Source organism: Nesoenas mayeri (genome assembly GCF_963082525.1).
Source record: "Nesoenas mayeri genome assembly, chromosome: 19".
Taxonomy (NCBI): Eukaryota; Metazoa; Chordata; class Aves; order Columbiformes; family Columbidae; genus Nesoenas; species Nesoenas mayeri.
In genome coordinates, this window is record NC_137568.1 from 10157426 (window position 1) to 10171881 (window position 14456).

Consider the following 14456-nt stretch of genomic DNA (forward strand, 5'->3'; position numbering starts at 1 on the left):
AAAGCAGCTTGCAAAATCCAGGCTTTAAAACATTAAGAACATTTATTAGCTGCACATTAATACAATCCTACACTCTTACAAAGAATGTCCTTGAGCACAGACCTGACCTGGCCTGTGTTCGGGAGGCTCGGGGAGGATGCGGTTGTGGTACCTGCTGGCCAGCCCAGTTTCCATTCCCTACACTTCACACTCGATGGTTCTAAAATTAACCCCACTGATTTTGTCAACAATTTCCTTTTCATTTTGCCACGTTAAATGTCAAACGATCCACGTGTCTGACGCTGCCCTTTTAATTATTACAACAAAAGCTTAAAGATGATAGCAAACACACCCCCTTCCCTTCAAAGCAAGCTCAATCAAACACAGACAATTCAAAGGTCAATATCTGCATAAGTTGAATAAAAACCAAGAAGGAGCAAGATTTAATAAAAATTTAATTGTGTAGTAAGTTCTACAATTAGTACTCTTTCTAATGTACTGATATAAATTACAAAATGAGCTCCATAGATAGTGTTTAGGACTTCGTGAAAATTTACTGAGCATACTTATCATTCATTATTTTTCACAAAGCTTGCTTAGAGAAACCTGCATAAACCCCGTTAGACCTCCCTAATGCATTAATGGTATACGACAAAGCCTGTTATTCCCTTCAACAATCTTCAGCTACACATTTACTTAAACAATCTATACTCCAAGACCAAGGTGTCCATAAATTCATGGCCTTGCATCAATGAATTTGTTCACTCAGTTCCTACTAAGGTGAAGCCTCAGTCACTGTCAGTCTCATTAACGTAACCACCCACATTCCATTGTTCTCTTATCAGGATTCAAAAGCACTTAAGATGACACCAGCAGTAAAAAGCCTTGGGACTTCATATGCCCATTACAGCCACAGGGTTGTTTAAAACTGGGGCTGCAGTTACAGCCTATGACTATAAATACTCACAACACCACAGACCCAGAGAGGGGTTTAAAGCAGGAAACAAAAGAATCTGAAGTCAAAGACCTTCTACAGAACCCAGGAAAGGGATGCAATGGTGACAAAGGTTTGCCCTCCCTCTTCCCAATATAGAAATGGCTCTATTACCAAATATTTTACAGTGTTCTTTTAACATTTTCTATTCAAGTAATAAAAAAGTAACATGTACTAGAACAAGGCACATTGAGCAAAAGGTCAAAGTCAAGCACGTCTGCTCCGTTAGATCCGACCCAGATACCGAAGCAGTTCAAGGCTCCCGGGGATGTCCTGTTTGAGGGGCTTCCATGAGCACCCCCAAAACTACGGACCCTGTTGTCTTCAGGATACTTGACAACAAACCCATAGTAACTGTGTAAAAACATTTGCTGCCACAAAATGATGATGCAGGATATACCAAATTATAGAATCACAGAAGCGTTTGGGTTGAAGGGACCTTCAAAGCCCACCCAGTGTCACCCTGGCCATGAGCAGGGACATCTCCACCAGCTCAGGTTGCTCAGAGCCCCATCCAGCCTGGCCTGGGGCTCACCACCCTCACCGTAGAAATACAAGCCTTAAATATTTGTAATATAATGTATTTCTATCCTCAAACGAAAGTGACACCTGGTCTTGTACCAGGTTTAATAATATCCAACATAATTTTGCTTTTGCAAAGTGTTCAAAGAAGCTCAAGCTTAATCAAATGAACAGAGTTTATACAAACACGACAACTAAATCTCTCCCCATTATGCAGCATCAGGAGGCTGAGACAAGGCTCCGGTTTTGCAGAAATCTTAGAAATAAGCTGTGCTGACTTCTACACGTGTGTCGGCAAGGGCTGGCGTCAGCGGCACATTAACTGAGCTGCACAACCAGATTTATTGAGCTCACACCTGAGCATCTCCCAGTAACATCAAGAATAGGTCTGAGCAACATCTAGGCATCGAAATATTTGAAACAGAATATAAGCAAAATGATATTTTTCTCCCTCCTGTAATCTTGCAACATTCATCTCAAGGGGCCTACGTGCACTCAGAAGAACCAAAAAATATCCTGCACAGGAGTGTACCTATTGCTGTCTACTGCGTTTGCATCCGCTTGCATTGACAGAGGAGTTCCATCTTATAAAGATATAGCCAACAGATGTAATTTGTAAAAGCTGATGACAAGAAAGGAAGATATAAAACTGACATACTTGGAATGCTCTCAAATTTAATTCATTTAAAGCAAAAGTCAGCAAACAAGGTAAGAGCAATCCAAAATCTGACTAATTTTAGAGCACATCACAAATTCGATGAACTAACATGCCATGATGGAAAAACTTGAATAAATACACATATATCCTTGTAGTCAATGCTGTTGGATTAGTCTATTTCTATATTTATTCTAACGCGATTATATAACAATTTCTCCGAGTCGAACGAATTCAGGGAATCGTTAGGTTGAAATCCATTTATTTTCTCAAAGTGTGGAACGGGAGAAAATAGAGCTGCCCAGAATCTGTCATCACCTCGAGGATCCCGTCATCTCCAGACACACACCAAAGCACGTGCGCAATAAATGGGAAACCAGTGCAGGTACCAGGTGATGATTCTCGCAGGTGCCGCGGCACAAAGTGCGACATCGCAAACGTAATTCAACAACAGGAGCAATTAATTACGAGGGGGATCGTTTGGCACCTAGCGACCAATTTATAGAGGACATGAATACTTCAAAGCGGATTCTGGCCCATGCCCTGGTGACTAAAAAACAAAATACAAACCCAGCACAGAGTAGAAGTTGAAATAAGATAAACTGTTCTTCCAAATCATCCTCAAACATGAATAATCTCTTGTTTACTGAGGAGCTAAAATAACACGTTTAGTACATTCCGGAGAAGTTTAAAACGCTACTCATTTTAAATGAACGTGAAGAGTGAAATGTCTGTGCCTTGGAAAGAGAGTTACACTGAGAACAAAGTTCAACACTCTTTGAAATACGAATTTCTGTATTCAGCCTGTATCTTGTAGTATGTACTTTCCCCAAAGTTAATAGTAAAATAAGGAAGAATAGTACCTGATCCACTTTTTTGAGTCACTCCTTATCTGTTTTTACCATGTACTAAGGACACGCAGATGGACATTGTTAGTGGGTTTGAAACTCAAGCCCATAGAACCCCAGTTTCTAAACATCTGATTAAAAATCTGAAAATGGTTAATTAAACTGGTACCAATATTCATTGCGCTATCATTTTAAGGATCATTCGGAAGGAAAAACATCTAATTTTCAGAAACACAATCTTCAAAGTTTCGCTCCAGAATAAAAATTGCAACTTCCAAATGCAATTCCAAGCTTCTTTTATCTATATGCAAATGCTTGCAACATACACAATATTAATAGCTTTACACACTTCTTTTGATTGAAGCTAAAGTAGAAAAGAGGAAATGGCTGCAACGTCTATAGGGACATATTCCAGACTTCTAATAAAGCTCATTTGATGAAAAGATTTTAATTAATAAAGACAGAAATGTGATTTCAAAATCTACATGACGACACTAGAAGATATTCTGAAAAAAAAAGGCATATGTGCCTGCAGTACCTTACGGTCTAAGCTGTATAACTGCAGAAAGGAACCAAAAAACTCCATGTAAATCAAAAGATAATTAAGAGATCAGCGCAAATGACAATGAAAGCCACAGAAACACAGGCGTTTGGTTGCCTGACTTGCAAGGTAACTTATGAATCACTTTTATGGAAGGCAGTTTTCATAAACAGCTGCAATTGAAACATTAACTGCTGATAACCAGCTCCCAAGCACTTCCAGCCCCTGCACGTCTTCAGCGAGCACTGCGGAAATCAGCTACAATTACCATGTTCGGCATCTACAAGAATTTAAAAACACTTAAAGGGCAGTTTCTGTTATTAATTATACACAAGGGAGGCCTTCGCTCTTAGACTTTTATGCTTTCTGCTGCACACGTAAAAGATGAAAAAAATGAGCCCTGAGTATATATTAAATAACTTATTATTTTTACCTTTCACCCTAAAGAGAAACAACCCACAAAAAACAAACATCAAAGAAATAATTAGCAATGCATCCCAACAGGGAAATCTGTTTTCTACATCTTTCTGCAACTTTCTTTCCAGCATTTCATTAAATTCTGCTCATGGCACAAGTCGCATCCACAGAAACCTTGTATAAAATTAACACCGTATGTGGCTGCGAATCAGCAGCTGATGTGCGGTATTGCACCAAAGCAGAGGGCAGAATGGAGAACATGCCAAACTTTATCTCGCCCAGGACTCAAACTGGTTTATCTGTCAGCTCACAATGAGCTTCACTCCCACATGTTTAATTAGAAGCTGCAGAGCTCCACACAATCACATCCAGGGCACTGGAACAGTCCGTTTTTTAACTGGAACACATTGCTGGGGTATCCAACTGCATCGAGTACACAAAACTTCACATACTACAAGTGTGGGAAGGGTGAAGCCGAGATGTAATACAACAAAAAAAAGCTTTTGCTGCAGGATAAGATTTAATTACCTTCCAGTTTTGATGAGCACAATTATCACCAAGGAGATTTTCCAGGAAAACAGAACTACCATGGCAGATTCCTCCATTTCACTGTCATGTTGATGCAGAGTGAATTGTGCATATATTTGATATATGGACCTTTTTTTTTTTTCGTGATGCACAGGATTGTAGTAACAGATGCCTCACAAATATGGATTCATGTCTCTTCCCTCCTCTGACAGTGATGCCCTGTTGTCCCTTCCATAGAGCAATGATGCTCAAAGACAAGCCGGCCCCTTCCCCACGCAGGAAACAACTGCTGCAAGCACAACCTCTATGTCTATATTATCAAGCGATGCTCGAACAGGAACAGATATGTAAGGGAAAGCAGTGCTAAGAACAGACACCCAGACACTTTGCATTCCAGGGGGTTTCTGTGGCATCAGCTGCTGCGTGATCCATGAACCAAACACCCTCCAGCACCTGCAGGACACCAAACGTGCACCTTCGCACGCTCCAAAACCACCCAGCAACGCACACTCACGCTCTGTAAAAACAGGGATAACTCAGATACACATTTCCAAAGGGTTTTCCTGATCAGAACCGACACTAATGCATTTGCGCTCATTAAGACTCGGGAGTTTCATCTGCATGTCAGGGCTGTTCTCACTACAGACTGAGAACACGGGTCATTTTTCAAAGTTCAACCATGGGGACAGGGAACAGAATCTCAACCTACACTCGTATCAGACAATTAACAGGATCCTCATAATCTGGGCCGTATGTTGGAAGGGAAGGAAAAGGGACAGCCAAAGGAGGGGAAGAATAAATAAAACTGACAAGGCGAAAGCACAATAAGCATCTTATCTGCGTGCTTATGAGCTGTACGTCACACTGTCCGCAGGTCATTAAAATTGCTGTTGGTGAGGAGGAGCCCAGAGAGACACAGTCTACAGAGGGCAAAGACCAACAGAAGGGACAAAGCTGGGAGAGGAATCGTGGAAACAGTGCGCAGGCACAATTCGTGCTCCCGGGTGGCTTTAATCTGCTGTGTTATTTTGGTGGTGGTGGTGGGGGTTGTGTGTGTGCATCTTGGTTATTGCTCTGGAGGTTTCTGAGCAGGTACTTCCAAGTTATCTGCATGAGAGTATATTAATGAGTCAGCTGCTCTCAGTACATCAAGAGTAAAGTCCCGTCTTGGGAGATCTCATGCTGACCGTTAATTACACAGAAAGCATCATCAGTCACAGCCTCTCGGCGACTTCCAGAGAATTCATTTCTCAGTCTCGGGCTTATAGAAATGTCAGTTAATATAAACGGTAGCATATGACTAATAAGTAATATAAAGAGCACAAAGGAAAACACACGCATTGTTCAAACTGTGGTCTGTAATATCCGATCTCACCGCAAAAATGATAATGATACAAGAGATGCAGCTCTGGCGCACAGAGGGGAACTTTATCTTATCCACCCTTTGGCAATAACATTTCCAAGTAAGGAAGAAGCAACTATTTTTATGAGAAGCAACACAGCAAGGGAATACATTTTTCTTTATTATGCTGGGGTTTTTTTGTTACGAAGGAAAATGTGAATAGTAAAATGAACACGAAACTGCTGGTAGGAGAACACAACCACCACGATGGAAAACCAAGAACTAAACCTCGATCCTTAAGCCAAATGTGTTTCAAAACTGAACTACAGCATAATATTGAACTTCAGCACACCCTGCAGAAACCATCTGAAAGAGGGAAAACTTGCAGTTAATAACTACAATTTTTGAGCATTTGGGAGAATTAACAACAGGCCTTTAATCAGGAACACGACTTGATCACACATTACTGTAACTAAAAATAATTTTAGCTGGAGGAACTTGCTGAGCCTTTGGTGCTGAGCTTAAAACAACCTCGAAACGTACGTTATGTTCTCCACTATACATTCTTTGCATCCTAGTGAATCACTATCACTTTTCTCACAAATCAAACAGATTTAAAGTCTGCTTTCTCAAAAGAGAAACTTTCTTACTGTCATGGACTGGAAAACGCTTTAGATTATTCGATTTTTCATATTCATCTTGCAGTTATTTTCACGTGCGTGTCAGACAAAGCTTTTTGCATTGCAGACAGCTTGCTGGCCCGCTTGGCAACGTAAGGAAACAACACGAAGCCGTAACTCACTTGAACAATCTTACCATCATGTTTTCACCGCCACAGAGACAATCAACAAACAGCAAAACCAAAACAGCGGAGTAAGAGCTCCCATCTCAGAAGCTCAATATTTTAGGATGCTGCATGTTTGCATAAATCAACCATAAACCACAAACTTCAAGTAGCAAAACGCTTCCTAATAACAGGAAGCTGTAAAAACAACATTCCTTAGGATAACGTTAATCCAGCTGAACTCTCCCAAGTTCATTCTGAAACTCAGACATCACCAACAACGGGCTCAGACTGATGCTTCTCAACCCAAAACCTCCCTATGAAACACTTATTTGTGATGCTGCCCCAGAATTGCGCAGATCACAAGTGGCAGCTCAAACTCCGTGGCCATTCTGCAGATGTGGTTGCCAGCACAGCCAGGCGCATTAAAACACACACATTGATACAGACCAACTACTTAGGATGTGAAGTGACTCTTGGAAGCGTTTGCGCGGTAATAATGCAATTGCACCCTGAACCTCCGCTGCAATAAAAGCCAGACCAAAATTGAATGGATTGTGTTTTGCAAACCCATAAAAATAAGGAGGGGAAAAAAAAAAAACCCTGTAAAGTTTTGTAAGGAAAGAAATGAAAATATTTCTCTTCAATTCCAAAGGATTCATTTGAATGTTTTTATGTAATGCTGAAGCTGAACATTACAGCAGAAACAAAGGCAACAAAATCAGAAAACAAAACGCTTACAGACAACTGAAAACGTGCTCCAAGCAGCCTGATGATCAAAAGTATGAGTGGCCTAAAAAAAAGACCATTACGACACAGCATCGAGTTTTAATTTAAATAATATTTAAATTTACACATAAAAATCCTTCCTTTTGAGAGCACCTCTTAAAATTACAACTAGAACTGCATTTTGTGTGACACTTTTTGAAAGAAATTTTAAAGTATATGAAAATACACAGGGTTAGCGGCAAGATTTAACATCGCACAAACACAAAGTTAGGCCTTTTGTTTAATTAAAGAACCACTAACACAAACAGTCATAGAATAATTGCAGTTTGTTAGAGGAGAAGCATCATTAGAGTTTGATGCATGACTATTATGGACCTTTCCTCTTCCCTTCGGCAACAGAGGCCAGAGGAATTAAAACAACTTTGGAAATGAGAAAACTACCCAAATCTGAAACCTGCCCGACATCAGGTGTCTTTCTAGCAAGAGATTTTACAAGACTCTTGAAAAGAGAGCTAAAAACGTTTCTTATAGTAGAACTCTGATGGACCAAGAACTATCGTTACTGTAGGAGCTGTCACTGTAATATTCTCTCCTTCATGTCATACTGAAATTCCCATTTATTCTTCATTTATCATGTCAAGGCAGTCGCTTAAAGAAACGAGGGTGGTCTTTTGCAACCTAACTTTTAGTTTCACTTTTCCTAAATTCTTCATGTCCTCACTAATTTGTCTTCCCACCTCCAGCCGATAACTTTACAGATGGAAGCCTCGGGAATCTGAACTGAAAAACATTGATTCAGCTGCTTCACTTTATCATGGAGTTTTATTATTCAGGACTACGATCCTAAGAGAATGAACTCTTTGAAGCACTTAAACGTAAATCAAGCCGCTCTACTCTTTGACTCCTGATTGTGCTCATGGGATTTGGAAGGAAAATGAGACTGAATTCAAATTTCTAACTAGCTTTATAAAGATTAGTCCTCAATGGACAAAACTATTGCTAGTTAACCAGAATGAGGATGGTAGAAGGAATTGTGGCCACAAAATCCAGAGCACTGGAAAAGAAGCGCCACAGCGAACCAGGTCCACGGCTCAGGCCAGTGGATTGTGGCCAATCTGAGCCACCAACTCCTGGACAGAAAACAGGACCAAGTCACCATTGTGCAAACGGCAAAACCTGAGATAACTGCACAATCCAAATGCAGCCCCATTATTTTCTACAACGAATCTGTAACGAACATCTGTAGTGATGGAAACCTGTAATGAAGATCTATTCTTCAACTCGGACCCACCGAGCGATCCTGAATGGGATTTGGGAAATGCCATTTCACTGCTCACTAGAGGCTGCAGACCCATCTGGATGCAATGAGTAGCAAAACAACTGGAGGATCTACAGAATTCAGTATTAACACCTTGCAACACAGAGGATTTTCTATAAAAGATTCATAGTAAAACCATAGCTGCACGCTTACCTTAATAAAGCACACAACGTTTTCACTGTATGTCTCTCTGCAAGTTTCTACTTGCAGAAAGAAAACTACTTATTGCAACATCTTTAAAGAAAGACATCAGCCTTTTACATTCAGTTTCTCAAAGGCTTCATTTCAAGAAGTATCAGCTAACATCAATTTCCACAAAAATACCACAGAATCTATAATTTCGCCAACTACTAAGGAAAAGCGACGTTCAGGATAGTCAATGTGTTCTAGAGCATTAGCAAATAACCACTAAAAACGTAATGAAAGAAGCGAGGCCAAGGGCAGCTAATGAGCACACACTGCACATGTGCAGGTGAAACAACAGGGATCGAGGGAGAAATGGACAACAAAAAAGCTTCCTCCTGATTAGGTAAACATATGACATAGAAAAACCAACAGCAATAGTTGGGTGTGGTTATTTCGTTATTAAATAGTAAATATCGATAAGAATACAGAACATGTGAGAATACAGCGTATCAAGCTGTGGCTTTCACGTATATAGTTATCTTCCACTAGAGCAGCTTTCCATTTCTCAAGGTTAGTAGAATTTAATAAATCAGTGGTTTTGTAGGGGCGGAATATTTTTGTAATTGAGTATTACATAAGATAGAAAAATGCTGCGTGTCCTAAAGTGCAGTTCAAAGCAAAGGTCCTCCTAAACATCCAGAGCATGAAAATTAAAACCAGGGAGTTTGGGTTATGAAAAGCAGCCGTATGACTAGAAAGTGAATCCATTTTCTAAAACGCCCACACAGACAAGAGCTGCTGATGTGAAAAATGGTCTCTGCAAAAGCTAAATTGCACGGATTATTTCCATGGAAAGTTAGAAGCTGCAGCACATGTACATTATATGACATTTACTATATTGAGATTAAAAACAAAACAAAAACCAAGTACTTTTGGTGTTATTACGGTGTGAACAATTACTTGATTGTTCAAGGTATATGATATAAAAACTGATAGTTATTTGAATCGTCTTCCTTTAGAATTTCCATAGGCAGAGATGCTCTCTTAGTTCTTCCAGGCTCGTTTCTCCTGCCACAGGCAAGTTTTGCCTTCACAGTGAGACACAACAACACATACAGGCCAACAAAGCGTTTGTGACTTACCTTGGCACTGAAATCCTTGCTTCCCAAATCCCCTGCATAAAAAAGAAAACACAGAGAAACCTGTCTTAGTATGTTGAGTTATAATTTCTTCTCAATGATCTACAACAACATAAAAATAGCTTCATATTAAATTAGTTCACATTTTGCTAAGGCAGCAACAGATTTTCGAATGCACAATGCAGAGCAGCCCACCCGTTTCGGAGCAGAGAACAATAGCCGTCATCAGCTATGCAACTGCAGCTTCTGGCAACAAATTCTTTTTATTATTATCATTTTACGAGTTATTTTGGATCTACAATTATCATCATCTGTGATTAGCGCACAATATTGTAACTCATTTAATGTCACACATATACTTAACGAAATGTAAAATATTCCAAGTTCTAGCACAGACCAGACTTAGTTTTCCACCCCGGTTTCAGGGTGCTGTTCCGCACCCCAACCAGACACCGCTCACGAGGACAAGGAGCCAGGTTAAAGGTTTTGCTTGTTTCTATACAAAGACGACAACAGGCCCATGGGTTTTGCACTTACTGCTCTTCCACCCTTCTTGCTCCATTTCCACCACAAATGTGCATGTCCTGCTTCACCAATGAACACAGTGACACACCAGGGTTGTATCTGCGAGCCACAATTCCTATGTATATTATACCCCTGGCAAATTTCACTCTTGCTGCTTTTATTTGTTTATTTTTAAACATATCAACACCTTCTTTCCACAAAAATAAATGTTTTGCGTGTCCTCCCTGTAAACATTTCCCTGCACTTTCTCTCTCTGCAGAACGTTTTTGCTGGAGACAAATGAACCAAAGCCATGAACTGCAGAAGCCAGCAAGAGGCTGTTTGCAATTAACAACATCAACTTTAATTATGAAGTTGGTGGAAATGTTTTTTTAAAAAAAAGAAATTATATCCACCATTTTCCCACTCATTTATTTAGAGGCGGGACAAACAATTAGCACGCTGTTCCTGCGGGTGGAAACTCAAATCACACAACTTGGAGCATTTCTGCAGATTTCTACACAAGAGTCTCTACCCATTTTTGCTTTACGTTGGCCTAAAGTGAGACAAACAGAAGAAATATGAAATTGTTTGCTGACCTGGCAGCATATGTGACTATACTGTCATTTTGCTGCTGTTCTCTCTCATCTTCAAAGTGAAATGCACAGATTACAAGTGTGCAAATGCAATTGCAGAACGCTGGCAGCAGGACTGAGAACACGAAACAGACTTGAGAGAATTCTTCATGCTTTTAAACATATTTGTAAGGAACATTCCTGGATTATCTGCTCTAAAGTACAACCATTCTTTGAGGTTTGGGCTGAATTCCCACCACTAACCAGCCGCAATCCACTGCCTCAGCAGTTAGAATATATTTTAAAAGCTCTTAAAACAAATAAGCACTTGAGAAACAAAGCACAGAGATGAAAGTTGTTTAATAAGTTGTTTAGATAAGGAGGCATTAAACTATTTCCTTAAATATTACCTGGTCTAACGTAATCTAAGGAAACAAATTTACTGGCGTGGTTCACTGAACAGTGGTATTTACAGTTCTTTATACCTTAAAACAAATATTAATTGCGATGTGTCATTTTGGAAATAGATGAAGCACTTTGTGTGGTGTCTGATAGTTATTCAAGAGTCGTTCACCTTCAAATGAGCAAACAAAACAAGTTTTCCAGTTGTCAGATGCTCATCTGGTCAATGTTAAGAGGCTCCTTAGACTCAGTAGCAAAACAAGACAACGGAGCAGGTGAGTCCTGCCCGGTCAGCCCCAGGACACCCTTTCGCTTTCAAATCCATCTCACCTCAGAATTACACTTCAGTTTCTAATTGTGCCACTTATCTGCACGGCCACAGTCTCACAATAACCTTGCAGCATCTTTTCACACCTCCCAATTAATTCTGGTTTAGATTAACTTGGAAGCAGTTTCTGAAGGTCTCTCACGTCTACATTACCAAATCTCGCATTTTCTTTTCCAAATAGGGAAAAATAATTAAAAAAAAAAAAAAAATAACGTGCTCAAAATTGATTTGTTTCTCCTTATTTCTTTTGTGGTCTACCATCTCAAGATTTCCTTCCTTACTCCGCAAACATATCTCAGGCATTTCTGGAGCACTCACAGTCTTCTCTCCAGCATGCAAACTGAGAAATGCTCAAGAAGGAAGGCAAAGGTCTGTGCCCGGATGCATAAACATACGCAAAGAGCAAGACACCTGCGACAGGCACAGACCCAGCTGGGTACAGACCCTTCGAGATCTTTTACAACTTTCCCCAAAATAAATCACAGCTTTCACTCCTAGCAGCCAAAACGCAGAGCGAGAACTCCAGCGGCAGAGCAAGGCTGACGCTGAGGCACAACGCAGGGAAAGGAGGAGAAGCTCAAGTTGTTTATGCTGCACACTCGCCGAGCGTACAAAACATTCACCTAAACGCAATGAACGCCCCCGCTCCTCCTGCCTCGGCTAGCGGGGGCACAGGGCAGGGGCCGGGAGACTCAGCACCCACGGGCACCGCTGGGAGCAGGGGGTGCTGGCAGAGAAGGGTGCTGGATTGGGTGCTGGGCAGCACTGACCCGTCAGCAGCAGAGAGCCGAGCGGCTCGGCCTTTAGCAGAGCTGCAACCCTGCCCAGACGAGGGCACGGCAGGAACTGGTAGGTGTATTTTCCAGCAAGCAGCTTAGTAATGAGGGTGTTGGCATGAAGTTTTCCTCCCCTCCCTGTCGCAGGAACCTTCTCTTAAAAAATAACCCTCCCTTGCCTAAAAGCGTAGGGGGTCACCGTGCATTCCCCGTCTCCCTGCCCTCCCTCCGCAAACAGGAGGAAATAAAGCGGGCGCCGATCGCAAAGTTAAAGGCAGAGCTGCAGAAGTTGTGCCGCGCAGCAACACCCTCCGTCTGAAACACCAAACCCGCGGGTTTCTGCGGCAGCAGCTGGAGCGCCGGCCGAGCTCCCCCCGCGCCGGGAGGGCGGGCACCGCGCCGGGGGCTCCGCGGGTGAGCGCTGCCGAGCGGAACCGGGCCGGGGGGCCAGGAGGTGAGGAAACAGATCTGCTTGGTTTGGGAAGCGATGGGTGTTCAGACCCTGCTCCTCTCTGCCCCCCGAGTGCCCCAAGTTCAGGGGCTCCCCCCGCCCGGGCCCCTCGGGGCACAGAGCCGCAACCCGCCCCCCTGGAGGGGGATGTGACAGAAGCGGGGGCAGCGAGGGGACACGGCTGTGCCCCAGCGGGGCTCACCTGCCCGGCTCCGGGCGCGGCCACCTGCCGAAACGGCGGCACCGGGGAAGCGGCGGGAGCCGGGCAGGGCGGCGGGGCCGCCCCCGGACAGGGGATCCCCTCCGGCTGAGCGGGCCCGGGCGGAGCTGCCGGGGGAAAAGGCGCTGCCGGGGTGTCTCACCAGATGAAGTCGGTGCAGTGGCTGCAGAAGGTGGGCTGCTTGAAGAAGCGCGCGATGAATTTGTGCTCCTTCACCTCGTGCACGTTCTTCTGCCTCAGGGCCCCCTTGCGAGCGAAGCGCCGCGCCGCGTCCGGGGCCGCGCCGGGCTCCGAGCCCGGGAACACGTCGGCCATAGCGCCCTCCTCTCCACCGCTGTGCCGGGAGCCGCGCCGCGAGTCACCGCGCCGGGAGTCACCGCCCCGCCGTCCGCCCCGTCCGGCGGCCGCCGAGTCTCTGGCAACGGCGGCGCTGGGCGCTGCCCCCGCTCCCGCGCCTGACGTCGGAGCGGCGCGTAGGGAGCGGGAGGAGGATCCCGGGCCCGCGCCGGCTGCTCCGCCCGCGGGGTGTGCGAGCCCCCGGCCGCGGGCGGAGCGGGGCGGGGCGGGGCGGAGCGGGGCAGGCCCGGCGCGGGGCCGCCCCCCGGCGGGGGGAGGATTTCGGGGCGGGCGGCAGCACCTGCCGCCTCTCGTCAGCGGCTCCGGCCCCTCGCACCGGCGGTGACGGGTCTGCCCGCACACAGCGGCTGCTCTCGCACACGAGCAACGGGCGCTGCTCTCCCGGGGATCGGCTCCTCTCGTACACCCCGGCTCCCCTCGCACACATAGCGGCTCCTGTCCCTCTCACAGGCACTCCGGCTCCCTCCTCTCCCTCTCGGGCAGCAGCTGCCTCCCGTGGCACACGCAGCGCAGCTCCCGCAGCGTTGGGCCATAGGAACTGTCCCCTCCTCTCCCCGCCGGGCCCCAGCAGCAGCACGTCCGGGTGACCTCGGGCTCTGCCTCCCTGTGCCCGGCACCCGGGGCGGCTGCGGTACGTGCCACCAGCTCCGCCACGGCACAGAGCGGGGCCAACCTCCGCCCAGCCGCCTGCACAGCGCGGGTTTCCTGTGCCTGCCCCGAGCGGGGCCGGTCCCCCGCCACAGCAAACACAGGTGCAGGCTCCTGCACCAGCCCTTCCCCTTCCTGCAGCCCAGGAAGCCACCAGCGCACACGGAAATGCTGCCCGAGGCCATACCCAGCACCGCTGCATCGCACAACACGCGCTGCACATGCACCGAACACCGGAGACCTCGCTGTCTTGCCCCAGTGCAGCGTGTCATG

At 44.8% G+C, this 14456-nt stretch overlaps 1 protein-coding gene across 2 annotated transcripts in view; it reads right to left on the reverse strand.

Moving 5' to 3' along the window:
• PRKCA (protein kinase C alpha) overlaps window positions 1-13493 on the reverse strand; it is a gene marked incomplete at both ends in the record, with an annotated part of 113451 nt that extends 99958 nt beyond the window's left edge. For both annotated transcript variants that reach the window (XM_080356680.1, XM_080356679.1), the window contains 2 exons: window positions 9926-9957; window positions 13321-13493. In XM_080356680.1, the coding sequence (XP_080212806.1) occupies window positions 9926-9957; window positions 13321-13493 (205 nt within the window). The remainder of the gene's footprint in view (window positions 1-9925; window positions 9958-13320) is intronic.
• Window positions 13494-14456: the final 963 nt, after the last annotated feature.